Consider the following 19,048-nt stretch of genomic DNA (forward strand, 5'->3'; position numbering starts at 1 on the left):
GCTAGTACACCGGCACAGTGTCTGATTTTCTTTCTAACACTGTACTTTAACATTTATAATGCTTTGCCTTATTATAGATAAACTTTTTTACTGGGTACTAATTCTCTACAGCATAAACGTAACTGACATAGGGAATGGAATAAAAAATGTTTTCAGTTTTTTCATTTTATTTGTAGTAAAAATAATATAATTTCTAGAATAATTTAAAGTAAACATGAAAAATTTAGAATAAATAAAAAGAACAGGTACATTTTTAAGATTAGTATGACTTAAGAACAATTAAATAGAAGATTGAACCTCTCTCTCTCTTAATATCAATGTAAAATCTATTTAAAATATAAAATACATAGAAATAACAATAACATCAAGCAAGATTATATTATAAGACTAGATTAACCTTGTGCATAGAGGTATTATAGTTTCATATAGAGATAGTGGGAACTTTATACATATATAAAAAAATGAGAAAGTTTGTCTAAAAATATGACTGGGATAAAAAATATTAATTATAAAGTTAAAGATCTTAATAAAATGCGATTTTTAAAAGCTGACTGAAGTAATACTTTAGATCGGTTGTGTGAGGGTTGTTTTAACGGAGGGGTCGGTTTTGGTTGAAGGCCATGGATCTCTTGGAACCGATGGGGAAGTGAGATAGGTCGATCTCGTCCATGGGGTAGTCGGGTCTGTATCGCTTCTTGTCGAAGTTGGAACTGTAACAAAAAATAATTTTATATTATAAAGAGAAACTATATGATTTTTTTTTGAAAAAACTTAAAAATATGATAACAGAAACATTAATGATTATTATCTAGCGAGTTAAATTTATAACAAATGTTATCGAGTCTCAGAATCCTAACACTACGAACGGAAGTAAATTATAAAGCTAAAATATATTTATTTCACATATGCAGAAATTTATTTATGTTCTTTTTCAACACGGAAATTAACATCGTCCTTTTTTCCAATCAATATTATAATTAAGTAAGAACGATAGGTATCCCTGTTTTACATTTAAATAACGTACAATATTGTATTGTCAAACACATACGATGTTAAATTCATAAAAGGTTAAAAGAATGCGTAAAACCTTTAATCCAAATCACTTAAATTAATTGCCTTGTCAAACGCAATTTACAAGGGATAAAAAATATGACATAATTACGTATTTAATAAAATTGTAAAGTTTGAACGTGTTAATCTCAACAAACAAATCGGATTCGATTAACGATTTTTTCATATATGTATGTAACCGAGAATAAGGGAGGAACTTAGGCACTTAAAAGAAATTTAAGTATATGATGGTAAACTTACACAGGGGTATCAAGGTAGTTGGATCCGTAGAGGTTGTAGAATCGCTTGGCGGCATACGGGAACGGCTGGTCCAGGTCGTCGATGTTACGCTTGCCCACGAAGCTATCAAGTTCAGATCTGACAATCAAGACATAAAGTTTATTATTCGTGTGCCATAAAATGACAGTTTGATCCAATCATTAGTCATCGGCTTCTTGGTCAAGTGTACATAAAACATTTTATCATATATTCCTAAATAAAACTTAAGAACTTTCTCCGCTTATTGTAGGTTTACAGTCCTAAGTATAATCTTATATATTACCATCAGCCTAGTACTTAGATTCATTAGAAGGGAACTCATAGTATGTTATTATATGACATGCGTGAACTACGAATGAACGATCGAAAACATTATTCACAAAATATACTAAAATAGCGTAGAGCGTTAGTAATTAGTGAGTTTGATCAAAAGAGTGTCAGAGAAAAACGATTCCGCCATTATCATAGAAATTGAATAGAAATTATTATGTCGTTTTAACCGAAAGTGAACTAAAACAACGTTTTAATGAAATGTCACACTTATTGTTAAGTAATCCGCTTTCGGCGGTAAAATTGAAGAGGTGCAAATGTTTCTGTGTTAAACTATTTTTCTTTTGCTTTTCTCAGTTCTAATTTATACAAACACATTAAAACGTAGCGACGTTAGAGAATACCATCTATCTATTATGGAAATAGGTCGATGTCTGTACAATCTAATATAGTGAAGATAAAGTAATTACCACGAGAAAAGGAATTTAAAACACGTACACTTACTCAAAGAACCACCCGTTCATTTGCATATATGCTATACTTGGTATGAATTTACTGCTAAAATCATACTAAGGCTAATGATTGCAAAGGTTGACTTATTTTCATGTTTAACAATGATGAAATTTCGATATTACAGATTTAATTTTGCAAATACAAAGGGCAAAACATTTTGCAGAACTAAAACTTTAATGTGCACACTAATAAATAACACTAAACTGTTAAACTCTAGTAGTATTGGGGATTATCAAATATGTTAAAAAATTACTTCAGGAATACAGCTAGACACGTGTTTAAACACTTTGTCCGCCAGTGATTAAACATTACGGATATAGACGTGTTTATGTATAAGTGTATAAAAGAGTATGTTTTACCCTTAAACATGTATCGCCAAAAATACTTCCAATGTAAGTAAAATGTTATTTATTTGCAAAGAATTTTGGTAGCTTATATAAATTCATATTTCAATAATCATGATATCTGGTAATGTCTAATATCAGCGGGAACACCGAGGTGATCAACGACACCCATGGACATCTGCAACACCAGAGGAACTGTAGATGGAAGAAATGGAGGAAATGGTATGCTCACTTCTTGAAGGTCCCTAAGTCGTATTGGTTTGGAAATACCGCCGAGGACAGACCGTTCCACAACGCGACTGTGCGAGGCAAGAAATTGCACGAGAATCGCACCGTTGTGGAACGCCAGCCATCCAGGTGGTGTGGATAGAACCTGGCGGTCTGTCGTGTCAAAATATTGTATACCGTGTTTTACTCACCGATCAATTTCATCGAAGTTACGTTTTGGGTAATCCTCACGATAATAATCAGACGATATCAGTGGAAACAGTTGCCGTCTGCCGTTTCTGGATAATTAAATACAAGTAATTAGATATTGCGTCAATCGTAGTTAGTTATTAAGCAAGTTCAAAGTAATGAAGATTTTCTGTAGAGTTTAGTTACTAAGAATAATGACTTTTATATACTAATTTTACCGTACAAATTTGGATGTGGTTAACTAAGTAAATAAAATTAAAATATGATAATTACGTCCTCGTCGGTACTTTGAAAACATATCTTGAAAAAATAGCAGTAGAATAATAAGTAGGGTATACAAATTTTAAATAATTTGTTAGAATGTATGAAATGCTTTTGATATATTTATGATGAACACTTTATGACGTAATACATAAAAAGGGTAAATTGTAAGTTTACAGAAATGGCATGTTCTAATCAAACATTGTATATAATATGCTCGACTGTCTGTTATGTTCAGACTTAGAAAAAGCCAAGTATGAACGTGACACGTAAAAATGTAGGCATGAATAAAAAAAACAGTTCAGCTAGCTCACAGCAACGCGTAAGAATAATTTGAGAATACTGTAATTTTTTAAGTACAACGTTTTTCTTTTACATATTAATACTTACCCGATAATTTCAAACCGTCGTACTCCTGAAAACGGCAGGAAGCTGGAATGTCTCGACTCACGGACCTCGCGAACAAGATTTCCGCCGCCCAGGGGATCTAAATTTCGCATTTTGTGACCTGTTTGAAGTCATGTATAATTATAATTGACAACAAATAAGATAAGAACAAACAAAGGAACTTGGTTGATACATAAATCTTACCTGATTATGCGAAGTATGAAAAATCTATAGCATAATATCACAAATATTGCATTGATATCAAGGCAATACAATATCGGTATAAAATTTCGACAAGAATAAGTTAAACGGAAGACAAAAAAACAATGTTGCTTATTATCCCAGTTTGAACTATGTTAATTGCTAAAAAAATATTTTTAACTAAATCCGAGCATTAAGAACGTCCGCTGGTCGTAATGTGAATGTTCCTTGCAAGTTAGTAATACACTTTACTTACTGTAATAAAAAGCTGGGAACTTTAATAAAACACAATCAGTTTTTGTTATTGCAAGAAATCTATTTAACGTTGACAATTTAAATAAATAAACGACAAACAAGTATTAACTATCTCATATCACAATCTATACGTTGTTCCATTACTATTTACTATACGAGTGAGAAAACTGTAACAATTTTACGAATAATTTTAAAGAACGTTTCCCTCGCCCAGCTCCACCGCTCGCATAAAGTTATCACCACCGAGAGGGTCCAAATTTCTAACGAAATTACCGCCGCCCAGAGAGTCTAAGTTTCTCTTAACAAGGTTAGGTCCTCCGATCTGATCAAGGTTCTTCTTGACAAAGTTACTCCCGCCCAGTGAATCCAGATTCCTTACAAAATTTCCGCCGCCCAGTGAATCAAGATTCCTGACAAAGTTTCCCCCGCCTAGTGAATCAAGGTTCCTCACCAAGTTCCCCCCACCGAGTGAATCAAGGTTCCTGACAAAATTCCCTCCGCCAAGTGAATCAAGGTTCCTGACGAAATTTCCTCCGCCGAGTGAATCAAGGTTCCTGACGAAATTTCCTCCGCCAAGTGAATCCAAGTTGCGAACGAAGTTGCTTCCGCCTAGGGGATCAACAAAACGAGCACTTAATTCTCTCTGTTCCCCTACATCACGGCCCAGCATTCCACTGCCACCGATTCCATTTAAATTTCTATTGCCACTTTTTAATGCTTCATAACGGTTTACGTTACGTCCTAATAGCGTACTCCCTCCTAGACCACCATTAATGTTCCTTCCCATCAAAGTGCTACCTCCGATACCGTTTAAGTTACGGTCACCATTCCGATGTTCGTTTTGCAGTAGAAGTCTCAATAGGTAATCGAATTCTTTTTGTCTAAAACCTGTAACAGAAAAGTATACTTTAAAAATTCGTAAGAGGAGTCATATTCCAATATGAATTTGTATGCAATATACGAAATCTACATATTTAGCAGTGGTATCATTGCCGTATGTTTTATATTATATAAAATAGAACAGAAACATTACTTACCTATAGTAGGAGAGTGCAGGGGATGAACAGTGCACAACATATTATACATAACATTGTACATAACATTATTGTGCGGAGACAAACTTTGTGAGAAGTGCGTTTTCATCACCACAAAAAATGTGATATAAAATTGATTGCAAGGTAAATAGTGCGATTTTTATAACACGGACTGAGTCATATTCATAGTGCAAATATATTTAAAGAGATAATCCGGAATTATTTTACATACGTGTGTTTTATTTGGATAAGGTTGTGAATATTGTGTTTAACGTGGATTAACGGATTTGTGCTTGGGGCGTGTGTAACCTAAGCATTCCCAAGTGCATTGATATTGTCACTGTGCTTTGCTTTTTCTCTTATAAAACTTAAATACTTACCATTAGCGTCGTAGCGTCCTGAGCTGTGATCACTTACGCTCCCATCTTGTTCCTGTGTATTAAATTAGGTAAATTAAAATAAGATTTTAATCTTCTTAAGTTTCGTCTTCATTTCATAAATATTGACATCATTCGACTAATAATATTATTTACTATTCGTGTTAACTGAATGTCTAGTTACTGCTCAATAATAACAGTCGTTAGTGATTTTGATTGTTTGTAAAACATTTTATTTCCACAAAGCTTATTTAAGCTTCTCAACTACAGTTATAATGTTTTGTTCGAATTTTACAAATACAGTGATTAAATATTTGATTGGGAGCTTTTGTACTTAATGTATTTTCTTCGTGAGAAGCCTCCTTGAAGACCAAAGTTAATTGTAAAGAAGGTAACAAATATTTATTATTCGTTAGTTTTCCTTTTATTTTGTCTTCTTTTATACCTGACTAAACTATTCTCGATCTAGTATTTTAAACTTATATTTTTGGCGTTTGGAAATTAATGTCTTATAATGAAAAATAGCCATTCGGTTGATCAAAGTGATAAGTTCCTAAACGTATTACAATTTACATAATCGAAGAGCAGCGAGCTATATTCCCGGAAACGAATTACAGACGATCATCTAATTTGGCAAGTAACATCTGTATCGAGTTCAGAAAGTTTAATTTTCAATTTGTATCATGAAATATAGCAATACAAAGAACTTTCTTAGATTGGTATTTAAATTAATTCTGATATAATAATAACGTTTTTGAAATAATAATAATGAATGCCAAGAAAACGATGTACTGTTTAATATTTGATGAGTTAGATACAACGCCATCTTTTGGAAAAAAAATATGTAATTTATTAGCAAATCCGGGAAACTATCGGAAAAATACTCTTAAAAATTTTCAATAAAACTTATGTATGCACATTTCAATATTAGATGAGAATAGAAGTTTGTTTTTAAGTATGACAAAGGTGGATTTCTTTAAAGCAGTAAACTTTTTTCTTACCCTGTGTGGATCAGCGTTGCAGCAGACCAATATGACGGCTATGACAACAGCAAATCGCCCGACACGCATCATTGTACCTGATAACAATTGCTGTTATATTAAAAAATGTTTAAAAAAATAACTGTATTGTTTTACCCCAATGGACAGGGACTGGTGTCTAAACTAGGGTGATGGATCATGAGGACTTCGCCTTTAAGGGGTGAAAATAAGTTGAATTCTCTGACTAAGGAAGTTGTGTCGCTTAAATATGCTACCTTACATGTGAAACTTAACTTACTTGATACATAAATGTTAGTAAGTTTAAACTTCATGCTTCTAATATAATTTCAAATTGTAAATTATAACAAATAAAAACATAAAGTACATAATTCTGAAAATATATTTTTATCAGTATTGAAGTGAATGAATAAAATATGAATTAACACATTTAAATTTCTCAACGGTCATAAAAAAATTATGACCTTTTGTCACGCTAGATAACAGTTTCTCATTAAAATACCCGCACGAATTTCATTTGGTGCTGCGTGAATAATTTTTACATCGTTGATAGTAGTAGTATGTCTTTACTTAATTATCCATCCAAGCTCGTTGTACAAAATGTACGAAAATTATGTAGAGTCGAATTAAAATAAAGACAAACACATAATATTCTCATTTAGTGCTAAAAGGACATTTTTGTTGTTTTCTCAAATGATCAACGGCTATAGTTCGCACTGAAATATTTATTAAACAAATGACTACTCGTAACATATTTTGTTCTGGACTATTACTACGTATCCCATTCTGTAGTTTCATTTTTCTTTTGAAGATGTTTGGTTTAAAATAAGTGCATAATATCTTCCAACTACATTTACATACACATCTAATTATATTCTAGAATTACGTAATTTTATTAAATATTTATAGTGTTGATAACTTAAAAAAATTTTTAATAGCTCGAAGGGTCACATTTCCTATCATCAGCCATTCTTTTCCTTATACATAGTTAATACGTCTACATAAAGCTACTGTTTAGTATTCCTCGCGAACGCTTGTTGATATTGATTAGATGCGGATATTAATATAATTATTGGCTCTACATCTTCTCTTATTAATCTATAGTTATCGCTTCCTGAGTTGAAATTAAGTTACATGCTTCCTCGTCGAGAATATTGATGTAACGCTTTTTGTTTTATAGCTATCTTTCATTATTTGTTTTTTTAAATAACCTTTTTAGTCGATTATTAAGTTATGATTAAGTTAATATTAAGATATATGCAAACATATTTGTTAAGTTTATTAAATCTACGAAAATAGGTAGGATTCGTCTAGGTAGATAGAATGTGTAGGTAGAATAAATGTGTGCAAATTATTAATCGGTCTCTTTGTTTGTTTGTGTAGATATTGTGTATAATTTTCTCGTTGAAACAAAATATATTTTCATTTCATAAAATTAGTTGAATTATAACAGTAAGTATTATTTTTCAACTTTCAACCGAGAGTCATTACTCTATTTAATGTAGAAGTTGCAATTACTTAGAATTGGGTCAGGACATAAAAATAATACTCGATCGTTTTCCAGAACATCCATTTGTTATAGTTTACTTAAAACTGTCATTTAAAATTGCACTAAAAATAAAAGACAACTCTCTCTTCTTATTTTAAAGTCGGCTTTTATACCAATTCAATTATTGATCCGAATGTATCACTTTCGCACCTTTTTTAAACTCCAGAAACATTTAGTAAATTGTGAGTGTTTCGTAACCACGTAGCAGTCTACGGCATCGTAGTAGTTTGTAGCGCTACGCCGTTATAAGTACGACGACAAAAAACAATTTGTATTCAATTTCATTTTTACAAATAATTCGTGTAACACCATAATTGAGTAACAACAGATTAAAAAAAGCATTTGTTAAAGCTGTTTAATCGAGAAGATACAAATATTTTCGTTTAATATTCAAATCGAAAGTGTAAATATTAAATGTACAATCACGTTTAATACTTTCATCATCACGTAATTAATACCTTATTATTTTATCGAAAATAACTTTGTCGATGTGTAAATGTAACATGATGTGACAGTAGCAGATACAATCACAGAGAAAAGTTATATCTCTTATTTATGTCCCGAGCATTGTGGTCTTTTCATTTGAAATACAATAACTTTCTTGTAATTAGTTTCGTTTAACGCGAACGTGTTATTGACAACGTTGTTGTTTAAATCTAGAACTCCACTGCAATGTAACTTTTATTCATTCATATTGACATCTCTTATATTCTCTTAGAGTAAAATAGAGACCAAAATATATATTGTTTATTGATACAAATGTCACTGCAGTTGATACCCACACTTATAATAATTTAGTGACAGATTTTGTTTTGTAAAAATAATAATAAGAATAAGAACAACACGAGACGCACGCGACTGCTAGTAAAAACATAATCTTATTAACATATGTCGGCTAATGTTTAAAGGTTCCTTTGCATTTGCCCCGCGTTTTGTAATTTAACCATAAATTGTACTGTTTGATCATCTTATATTTTTTATTAGATATCGAAGTACGATACGATAGCTTTAATTCAAAGTTGATATCTAAAGAGTCAAGTAGATTGACATAATTCCTTACATGCGCGTTTATAATTTGTTTACTCATAACATGCAATAATTTGTTATCTACTAGCACTCATTCAACATTTACTCGTGGAGTCGTCTAATGACTATGTGGAGTGAATTCAATAATTTCTTAATCTGTCAATCCTCCAACCCATGCTCAAGGTTCAGAGAAATGTTACACGTGCAAAAGGATAATATCATTTGATTGCTAGTAATTTTTACGTCTAAAAATATCGTATCATTATCAATCGAATATATTTCATTGCTTTATTTATAGATGCTCATGTTAACCTACGCGTTCAATCTAAATGCAATTCGTAAGTTATAGTGGGGGCGGCTATTTTGTATTTTCATATCTCAAGTTCATTTAGGACATCTATTAAGTTATTTAAAGACCGATATTAGGGGTAACATTAAATTACGAATTTTTGTACTAAAAAACGGAGAATTAAGAATATGGATAGATTCAAATTTGATCAGTGTTTTTGCCTGTCCTTTTGGAACGCGCAAATAAATTCTTTTGACACTCTCTCTACTTTCAAGCTTTAATTACACTCGAAACTTTTTAATTTTCATCAAATATGTACATAGCTTAAAATATTTTAGTTTCAGTAAAGCAAAAAAATTCTAACTTTGATGAATGTTGTTTTAGACAAAGTCTGATCATGAATCATAATTGAATAATTAAATTTAACCACAAAAGTGTGGATTAAAAAGGCTCACGGGTCTCGTTTAAAACTTCATTTAACCTGGTATTTAGTTCGCTAATAAATAAAAAGGTCCTACGTTACGTAAATTTTAGATGCAGAATTATGAATACAGGATGTGCTATGTGTAGTTAATGTATTATAATCTGTGCAAGTGAAAATTGGTTTACTATTAAAAAGACTTGGTTTACTGTTAAAAAAAAGAAAAATGAAAAAGTTTCATATACGTTTTAACATAACGTTCTTTTTAGAGGACTTTACATGGAATACACACAGACTCTAAAGGCACATAGAATATTAAAGAAATTTATACGAATAAAGGTCCTACGATTTTAAATTTAAATGGGTTAAACAAATGAAACTACAAATTACTAACGAAATTAATTCAGGGCATTGAATGGCACAAAAAGACAAATTGACATATCAACCCTTTTTTATTTACATGTAGGTATGGATAATAGAAAGTAAAGACATCGTAAGAGTGTATGTTACTCCTTGCTACGTGTTGGTAAGGATTCAAATCCCGACATTTAAGTTATAACATTAACAATAATTACATTTATAAAAATAGAACGATATTTGATTGCTTGACTTTAATAGAAATCAAAGTTTAAATTTCCTTTAAAAGTAAATATTGTGTTTACGGAAAACATTAAATATCATGACAAAATACTAAAAGGAACGTGTCTATGTTTTTTGCAAAAGTTACGTAATTAAAAAAATTGGACATAGATTGGAAATTTTTTATTCCAAAAAAAATACTACCGTTTCAGGAAAGTATAAAAAGAGGTGGCAACTAAAATGGAATATAAAGTATTTTAATAAAAAAAATCTAAATTAAAATTAAAAAAAGATCTTTACTGCTAAAATTTAAATAAAAATTAAGAAGTAATACGATTTTATAATATAGGTAGATATTGCAATTTTAAAATGAGAAAATTATGATAATATTTTTAATTAATGCCTAACTGTTATAATACGCATTTTGAAACTGAGAAAAACAAATGATTATATTTTTAAGGAAGTAAATTTCATTTTACAACACTGTAAAATACAGCTTATAACTTTTCTAACTACACAAAAACACGATAAAAAGTTATAAAAAAAATTAAAATAAACTACAAAAAATACTTATTAAATTTCATATAATCTATCTAACAATAAAATAAATAAATATAAATATTCCGATATATCAGCTCACCTGATTCAGCTGACTGTTTGGCGGTTGTGTGTTCGGAAGGTTGTGCCGTGACAGCCTCCGCGCGGGCTTATATACCCAACGCTCGGCTTTGGGCGGGCGCCGCCCTGCGCGCCTCCTGCATCCCGCTAATGCAAATACTATTGTCAACACTCATTTAACTTTTTTAAACGTAATCATATACGGGAAACGTCATATTAGTTTATAAAGAATATAATTTTGATTTTGAATATAGAACATAATTATTAGAATATATTATGACGATTACTTTGCTTCTGAACACTCATTTAACTTTTTAAATTCATACCAAATGCTATGTTGTTTTATATTGCATAATTACTTTTTATTTTTGGGTAAAACATAAGAAACATATACAGTGTACTTTTTAGATAGAGTAGTTTATTTAATTAAGTATTGTGCTATATATATGTTTTATTAAGAATTTTGTTTTAAGTGTTATGTCCATCATTAGTTCGGTATTAGATATGTAAAGATGAAAAAATTTTTTAATTAAATACGCATTACTATGATATTATAAATATAGAGCTTGGTATAAATTACATTTTCAATAAAGAAATAATGAAGTTAGGTAATGAATGGTTGTAACGAAGTATGCCTTTCATGTTACATCTTCCACACATTAATTTAAACTATAATAGATAAGAATTTTCTTATGATAGTTTTACTGTAAGTTTTCATTTTCAAGATACTTATACAAAACATATTTGTATCTCTATTTTTTTCAAGGAGAATGAAAGGGACAATTTCATTTGGTTTCGCGAGCTCATGGTAAAACCACTGTACTATCGAAAGATAATAATTGAACGGAACGATAAAATTGTCAAATAAATTAAGCAATTGGAGATAATGAGTTTAGTGAAATATTGAATACCATGTATTTTTCTGATTCGTTTAATTTTAAGTTTATTAATTTCTTTTTCGTGAACAGCACTTTTTTTTTTCATTTTTAGAACTTTGAAGCATAGTGTTTTAAAGAATCGTGTAAACATTGGGCTATAAAGAATAAACAGTATTTTTTTTTAATTAAGTCAAAGTCAAAATTTCATAATTAAAGCGATGTTAAATAATAATGAAGGCCAATTTCAATAAACCTTATAGATTTCCCAGACATAATTTCAAACCTCTTTTATGACGTAATGGTTAAGGAAAGTACACAGTAATACAAATATTGAATTTCTTTCCTACAGGCTAATTTTATGTTATTCAACTTTTGCAATGAATATATTTTTAAATTGCCCCCATGTTGAGTACCCCTGCCATGGTTAACATCTTATTATGTACCTGCATATGTATACTCTTGACATACTTTTTCATTAAAGTAGATTTATATACTTTTGATTTGATACGCAAAGATTTACGCAATAGTTTTTTATTTTCTTCAAATTTATTCAAAGGTATTAAGCCTGAATATGTGGTAAACGAAATGAAAATTAAATAGCTGCATGCTTGTTTGCCAACGCTTAGATTAAAGAATGTATTAATGAAGTCTAAAATTGATTTCTTCAACGGCTTTCCCCGCGTTTTCTCAATTTCCTTTGCCAATAATATTTGCTGAAAAGTCTTTTCAAGGTTTAATATATATTTGGCTTATAAGCAAATTAACTTGCTTACTATTTTAATTATTTGCTTATTTTGCACCTAATTACAATGACCTTGAAATCATTTATGGACGAAGCATTATGTTCATACCTTTTAAAATATATTCTTTAGGGACTCCTTATTGTAAAGAAGGCAAGCTGCCTCGTGTAATTTGTAAATATAAGGATAAAGAAAATAAAATTGTCAAGGTTATTCAATTACTACTTTTTTAATTATGGCAAAAAATAATTTACAGCTATAATTAATTAATATTACGATATTGTTTTGACAACTAGGAGAATCTTAAAAAAGCAATTAACTCAAGTACTTACTGCTAAAGTTTTCGTTAAGACGCTGGTTTTGGTATCAATGGATTATTTTTTAAAAATAAGATAAGATTATGCTCTAGTAAAAAATATATGGAAAGTTTTTGAGTTAAAGTTTATGATTAACTTGTCCAATCAGTATTGTTGGTTCAGATTAGTTTTTATTCTTGCTTGTATAATTGGGTATTAGTAAATTCCCCATTTTAAATTAAAGAATGAATAAACCATTACACTTGTACAAGAATCCATGTAGAATACTAGCTGTCGACCGTGACTCCGTCCGCACGGTATTAAAAAAAACACCTAATGAGTAACCTATGTGTTCTTCCAAACTATATTCTGCATCTGTGTCAAATTTCATTAAAATCCGTTAAGCGGTTCCAAAGATACCTTCAAACAAACATCCATCCATCCATCTAAACATGCGCATTTATATTATTAGTAAGATATCTGTAAAATAAATGTTCTACTGGAACTGTGGGAGATCTTTTGTATCAACTTATCTTTGTTAATGTTATATATTTTTTCTTTATTAAGATTCACATTTGTTTGTAATACGCGCGGCATTACGTTACACTAAGAGCATATTATCGTTGTAGCTATGCATATGCAAATCCTAACTGCTAAGTAACATGCTCGTTCTGCCATAGAGTAAGCTCTTTGTAATTTAATAAAAGTTTCAACACCTTTTATAAATTTAAGACTTGTGTATTTTTTGTTATAGAAAACAATGCATTTAGGGATATCTATAGCGCTTTACACACTTTGTAACTACACAGTATTAATGTACAGTCGGACTGTTAAGTTAAATCGTATGTGTAGGAAAAATCAGATAAACTGTACAGTTCTCAGTTTTAACTGTTTTAATTGTGCAGTTCGACTGTCCAGTTAAAATTGAAGGTGTGTATCCGGCTTAAGATTGTAAATAAAAATGAATGTTTTTATTATTATTTACGATCCTTTCCTATTTTGATAAAGCTATAAACTGGTTGGAAAAAAACTTTTTGAGTCTTAATGATATTTTTGTTGGTATTTATCTTTGGAAATTTTAAACAGTGACAATAAAACTTAGAAGCTCTTTGTATATGTATATAGGTATGTTAAGGAAATACTATGAATTCGAACTTAATAATCTTCCACGTACAAGTAATACGTGCTCTGTCACTGCACCGTCAGTTCTCGCTACGTTGAAGTTGAATTATAGCAAAATGTCAGTCAACATAAAATTATTTTGTTATTTTTTATATTATATCATCTAAAAACCACTACATTTTTACAAAAGACATAAAATAATATTTATAATATAATCTTTCAAAATAAAAAATTGGTTCACAAACGTTTCCTTTCAAGGAAAACCCCAATAAGTGTTATTTTCTACCATTACCTTTATCTCCTTGGGAAAATTTTAACAATTCGTTGTTAAACATTTAAAGAAAACGACGCCTTAAGTGAGCTCTGTCTTACTTATGACGGTTTCATACTAGCTCCTTAGAGTTACTGTAAATGCCAACCAAAGTAGATTGACTCCACCGTGGCATTTACTATGTTAACATCCACCTGTTTCAGGAAGCTATCTGTTGAACTTTCTAAGCTTTAAGATGCAAATCGTGTTAGTTGTCGGGGACACTTATTACTTTGTCAAACTTAATTGCAATAAACTGTATCGTATCTTAGCACTTCATCACGGATAACACGAATTATATGAACTAGTTATTGCCCGCGACTTCGTCTACATAGAATGAGGTGAAAAAAGAATGAGAAATATCTCATTTGTTACTCGATACTGTGTTGACTGTCAATACCGCTGCAAAATTATCGAATATTATGTGAATCAAAATCCCATGAGAAACGTACATATTTACGGGATTATAGGTAGTCTATGTGTTCTATCATTCTAAGAAGCCGATTTGTAGATAAATAGATACCTTCTAACCAACATCCATCCATGCATCTAAATTTTCGTAATTAAAAAGATAGTAAGATTTTACTATAAAATTCGTTGTGCTCTTTTTTTGTTAGTAAAAAAACATTAACGCATAAGACAATACGATAAAAAGGAATTAATCCCTCTGTGGCAACTTTATTCTGGTATCTGCTTTGTTCGGACCACAAAGGTTCGAGTAATCAATGAGACGGACTTAAAGGCTTCACTCGCCACTCGTCACTCTTTTACTAAGATTTCTTTATGAAGCGATTTAACTAAGGAATACATATTATTTAGACGAACAACGCTATTAGATGCAGGAAACGTGTTCTTTATTAGACGGAAAATATTCCGTTGCTTTTGAGGAATGTTCAAAAACAGATGTATGAAAAGACTAGCTGTCGCTCGAAACTTCGTCCGCTCGGGATTAAAAAAAACTTTATTAGGAACCTATGTGTTATTCCAGACTATGTTCTGTATTTGTGGCAAACTTCATCGAGGTCTGCTGAGCCGTTCTAGAGATACCTTCAAACAAACATCCATCCATCTAAATATTCGTATTTATAATATTAGTAAGAATTAAGATTAGGTAAACTATATTAATGGTAATTTTAGTATGAGAAATATACACAAAACCATTGTTTGTGTAAGTTAACTATAACATGACTCTGATGATTAATGCCTAATAGGGATATTCTCTTAATTATAGTTACAAATTTTGCGTGCATTTTTTGAACAGGCGTCGAAATAATTTTCCTCCATTTACATAAGTTTCGTGTGCAAGTCACGGCTTCGTGTCTAACATTACGTGGTTCTCGACACCATACCATTCGCCATCTTAATTATCCGCCCTCTTATAATGATGATGATGCTTCATCACTAAAATAGATTTCGTCTCACTACATAATTACATATCTCATTAATATCAAATTAGATGACAAATTAACTAGAAACATGGAATAGAATCGTGTTTTATTTCATTTTTATTCATTGTTTTAAAGATTATTAATAACTTCACAAATACCTTTCAATTAACTGTATAGAAAACTCTTTGATTAAAGTTTAATAGTAATTCTGTTTCAATTCGTTGGTATGTTTGCCCAAATTATGATAAAAAAAAATAATTAGAAGTAGATGTAATATTAAAACCAGTATTATAGTTTTGTAATCAACAAACCTTTTTATTTGTGTTTGCTCTCAAGGAAGCAAAGTATTGTTATAACATTATACAACTAAACAAGCCATTCGATTCCATTCCAATTTATACCAAAGAAACAATCTTCTATGTTATTTGATTTAAACGTTGACAAAACAATAATATTTTTATTTATTCTGCAGAATTACACGAATTCGAAGAACGCTTTTTTAAAATTTTCTTTTGTTTTATATCATAAGGTGGCAAACGAGCAAGCGGCCACCTGAAATCGCTGATATAGCGAAGTGGCCGTTGCCCATAGACATACGCAATTGCATATGCTTTGCCTACCTTTAATCGATAATAATTTTTATTAATAATAGGTTATAACAATAAATAGCAGTTCTTTTTATAATTTTTACCAAAAAACAACCGATTTTAATATTAGTGTAATAAATTACAGTTTTATTACTGGTGTCAATTACAACTAATAAAGGGTTGGAGATCCTTTTATCGGTTACAATTTATAAGCAAAATGAAATGTGTCATTTTCTACAATTTTTCAAATCCTTTGTTAATTACAGTATCAAACTGGAAACCGTTGATCATGTAATAATTTATAAGCTCAAACTCAAATTAGACATGAAGAGTTTACACCATTCTATTACGTAAAAATAAAAGCCGCTGTGAAGCTGAAATTTAGTGACCTGTGGGAGAGCCTAGCACGAATATTTGTGACAATCGCCATTGTATCGTAATCGACATTTGTATTAAAGTTTGTGCTGCGCCCCTATCGGGCGCCGGAAAAATCTCACATTAATTTTGACACATTGACGAGTTGACGACGGAAGGAAGGCCATTGTCACAAATATTCGTGCTAGGCCTATTGAAAAAGCCAATAATCGTTCCTTAATATCGTTTTTAATATTTTCGTTAATTCCTATGAGAAAAGAGTCGTGTACTTTTGCGACAATTAATTAGTGAGTGACTGGACAAGCGCAAGATTGTCAAATGTTTTTGTCTTGTCATACCAATATAACATGTTTTGTAATTTCGGTACAATGAATGATGAGTAATTTGCGCAAACCTTGACCTTGTCTTTAACGGTCCGTAACTATCTTTTGGACCATTTAACAAATTCATTAAGGGAGTTCTCGTTTTACTCTTTGTTTTACAAGTGTGTGGGATTGATATTCTGCTTCCAATTACAATAAGCTGTTACTTTCAAATTTTTTTAGTAGTACGTGACAAAGGAGTTAGTAGCCAGATTAGCGAAGTGACTGCCCATAGACATTTACTCCCAGTTAAAAGGTTATAAATTCCCTTTATGTATAATTCCGTCACCTCATTGAAAGCAAATGAAATGAATAGATATTGTAAATTTTGAAATGCGTACGAATGCGTATGTGTCGCTTTGAGTCAATTCCATTATCTAGAGTGGTCTCGGGAGTTAATAACCGCACTCGAGCGATACATATCTGGTCACCATTTGTGCGGATATGCCACCGAATGATGTCATTTGATACCGCGCTGATATTGCCGTGGGGACGATAATCCAACGATCGACTGTGCTAAGGTCGAACTTTTTATTTCACTTATTTTTTTATCATAGACAATGAGTTATCTTTTTAAATGTTACGTGTATTTGAGATAAGTCTGATAGATCCTGCCTTAGCCATCCATTACCGAAAAAATTAACTTAATATACTGTTTCTAAGTATCTTCAAAAATAACGTTAGTAATGACACACATAAACACTACGTTAACATAAAATATTGCGATTTTATTTATTCATAAAATTAACGATATCTTTTAATATTTGTCTTACAGTACTGGTTTTCAATAATCAGGCAAGTTAAAGAAACTTTATCCAGGAAGTTAATGAAAATACAGATTGTAAAGAGTATAAACCTATAGGTTAATATTATAAACTTTATTTAATTACCTTCAAGGTATTAGAAACAATTTGTAGATTATAACAGCATTGTAACAAAAGGTCACAAAGGAATTACTTCAACACAAAACTTAACGCTGTATATGTTATATGAAAGCCACAGTTAATGCGCCTCATCTGTACCAAATACTAAATCACTTCATAACTTTAGTACTAGCGGGAGTTAACCCTAACTACAAGCCACTATAAATTTTGAATGACATTTCGTCATAGCTTACTGCCAGCTTGGGAAATTCACTTTCCACATATACAAGGGACTATTTTGTGTTACTTTGTTATTATAATATTGCAGATTATGAATAGAATTATTTCAAATTTAATTTATTAATTAGAGATTTATTAGATGAATAGCGTTCGCCTTCGATTTTGTCAGTGCGAAGAAGAAAAATATCTTTGAAAGGCCTGTCAAAATCTGTTCATCCGTTTCGGAGATTACCCGGAACAATTGCAGACAGCCAAATATACTGACAGATAGACAGATAGACAAAAATAAAAAAATGGTTTTTCGTTAAATTACGCAAATGTAGAGTATAATAGAGACACTCAAGTTTTATTAATTGTGTAGGTTATTTATTTTATGTTTTCAACAAAAAGCAAACGCAAGTACTATGTTAGCTTATTTAAAGCTTGAATTCACTTGGGATCCTATAAAAAGGTCTTGTACACGTGTATTTCTAACATTATATCTGTTTTATTATACTGCAAGTCAAATGTGCAAAAGTTAATTTTAAAAACCAATTTACTGTGCAACGTACGGCACCCCATACTCCGGGGAATGAAATTAAACAAATAACACATTTCTCTTTAAAACTTTTACTATAATAAAGATTTATTACTAACCAAAGAATTTGTATTTACCATAGTTATAAGTTTTTTCAAGAATATACAGTATTAGGAAGAATTTTATTAACTTTTGCGCTTAAGAAATACGTAACTATAGCAAAACAAATTCGAACATAACCCAAGGGATATTTTTGTTAAGTTTGGTTAACTTTTTCTAAACGTTACGAATACATTTAAAGGGAGCGTTCGTTATAATGTGAATTTTTTATTTTCAAATTCCCATAGACAAATTGTATGAATTTTCATCGTATGATTGTATTATACATTCAATAATAGTTTAATAACAGTTTAATAACAAAACGTCTGGGTCTAGAGATTTGAAAATTTGCCTAGAGGTTTCTGTTACTACATAGGCATCCACTAATAAAATTTTACGAAAT

At 30.7% G+C, this 19,048-nt stretch overlaps 1 protein-coding gene across 2 annotated transcripts; it reads right to left on the minus strand.

Moving 5' to 3' along the window:
* Nucleotides 1–403: 403 nt before the first annotated feature.
* Ork (orcokinin) lies at nucleotides 404–10,919 on the minus strand. 2 transcript variants are annotated; one of them, XM_013309110.1, is made up of 7 exons: nucleotides 10,891–10,919; nucleotides 6,390–6,466; nucleotides 5,392–5,443; nucleotides 3,525–3,642; nucleotides 2,876–2,962; nucleotides 1,312–1,428; nucleotides 404–710 (listed from the first exon to the last, which is right to left on the minus strand). In XM_013309110.1, exons 2-7 carry the CDS (start codon nucleotides 6,459–6,461, stop codon nucleotides 590–592), a joined length of 567 nt encoding a protein of 188 aa, XP_013164564.1. In that variant the 5' UTR covers nucleotides 6,462–6,466; nucleotides 10,891–10,919; the 3' UTR covers nucleotides 404–589. The 2 variants fall into 2 exon arrangements, with proteins under 2 accessions (XP_013164564.1, XP_013164563.1); XM_013309109.1 differs by lacking the exons at nucleotides 404–710; nucleotides 1,312–1,428; nucleotides 2,876–2,962; nucleotides 3,525–3,642 and adding an exon at nucleotides 4,025–4,865.
* Nucleotides 10,920–19,048: the final 8,129 nt, after the last annotated feature.

The sequence above is a fragment of the Papilio xuthus genome, unplaced genomic scaffold (genome assembly GCF_000836235.2).
Source record: "Papilio xuthus unplaced genomic scaffold, Pxut_1.1 DF827777.1, whole genome shotgun sequence".
NCBI classification, from domain to species: Eukaryota; Metazoa; Arthropoda; class Insecta; order Lepidoptera; family Papilionidae; genus Papilio; species Papilio xuthus.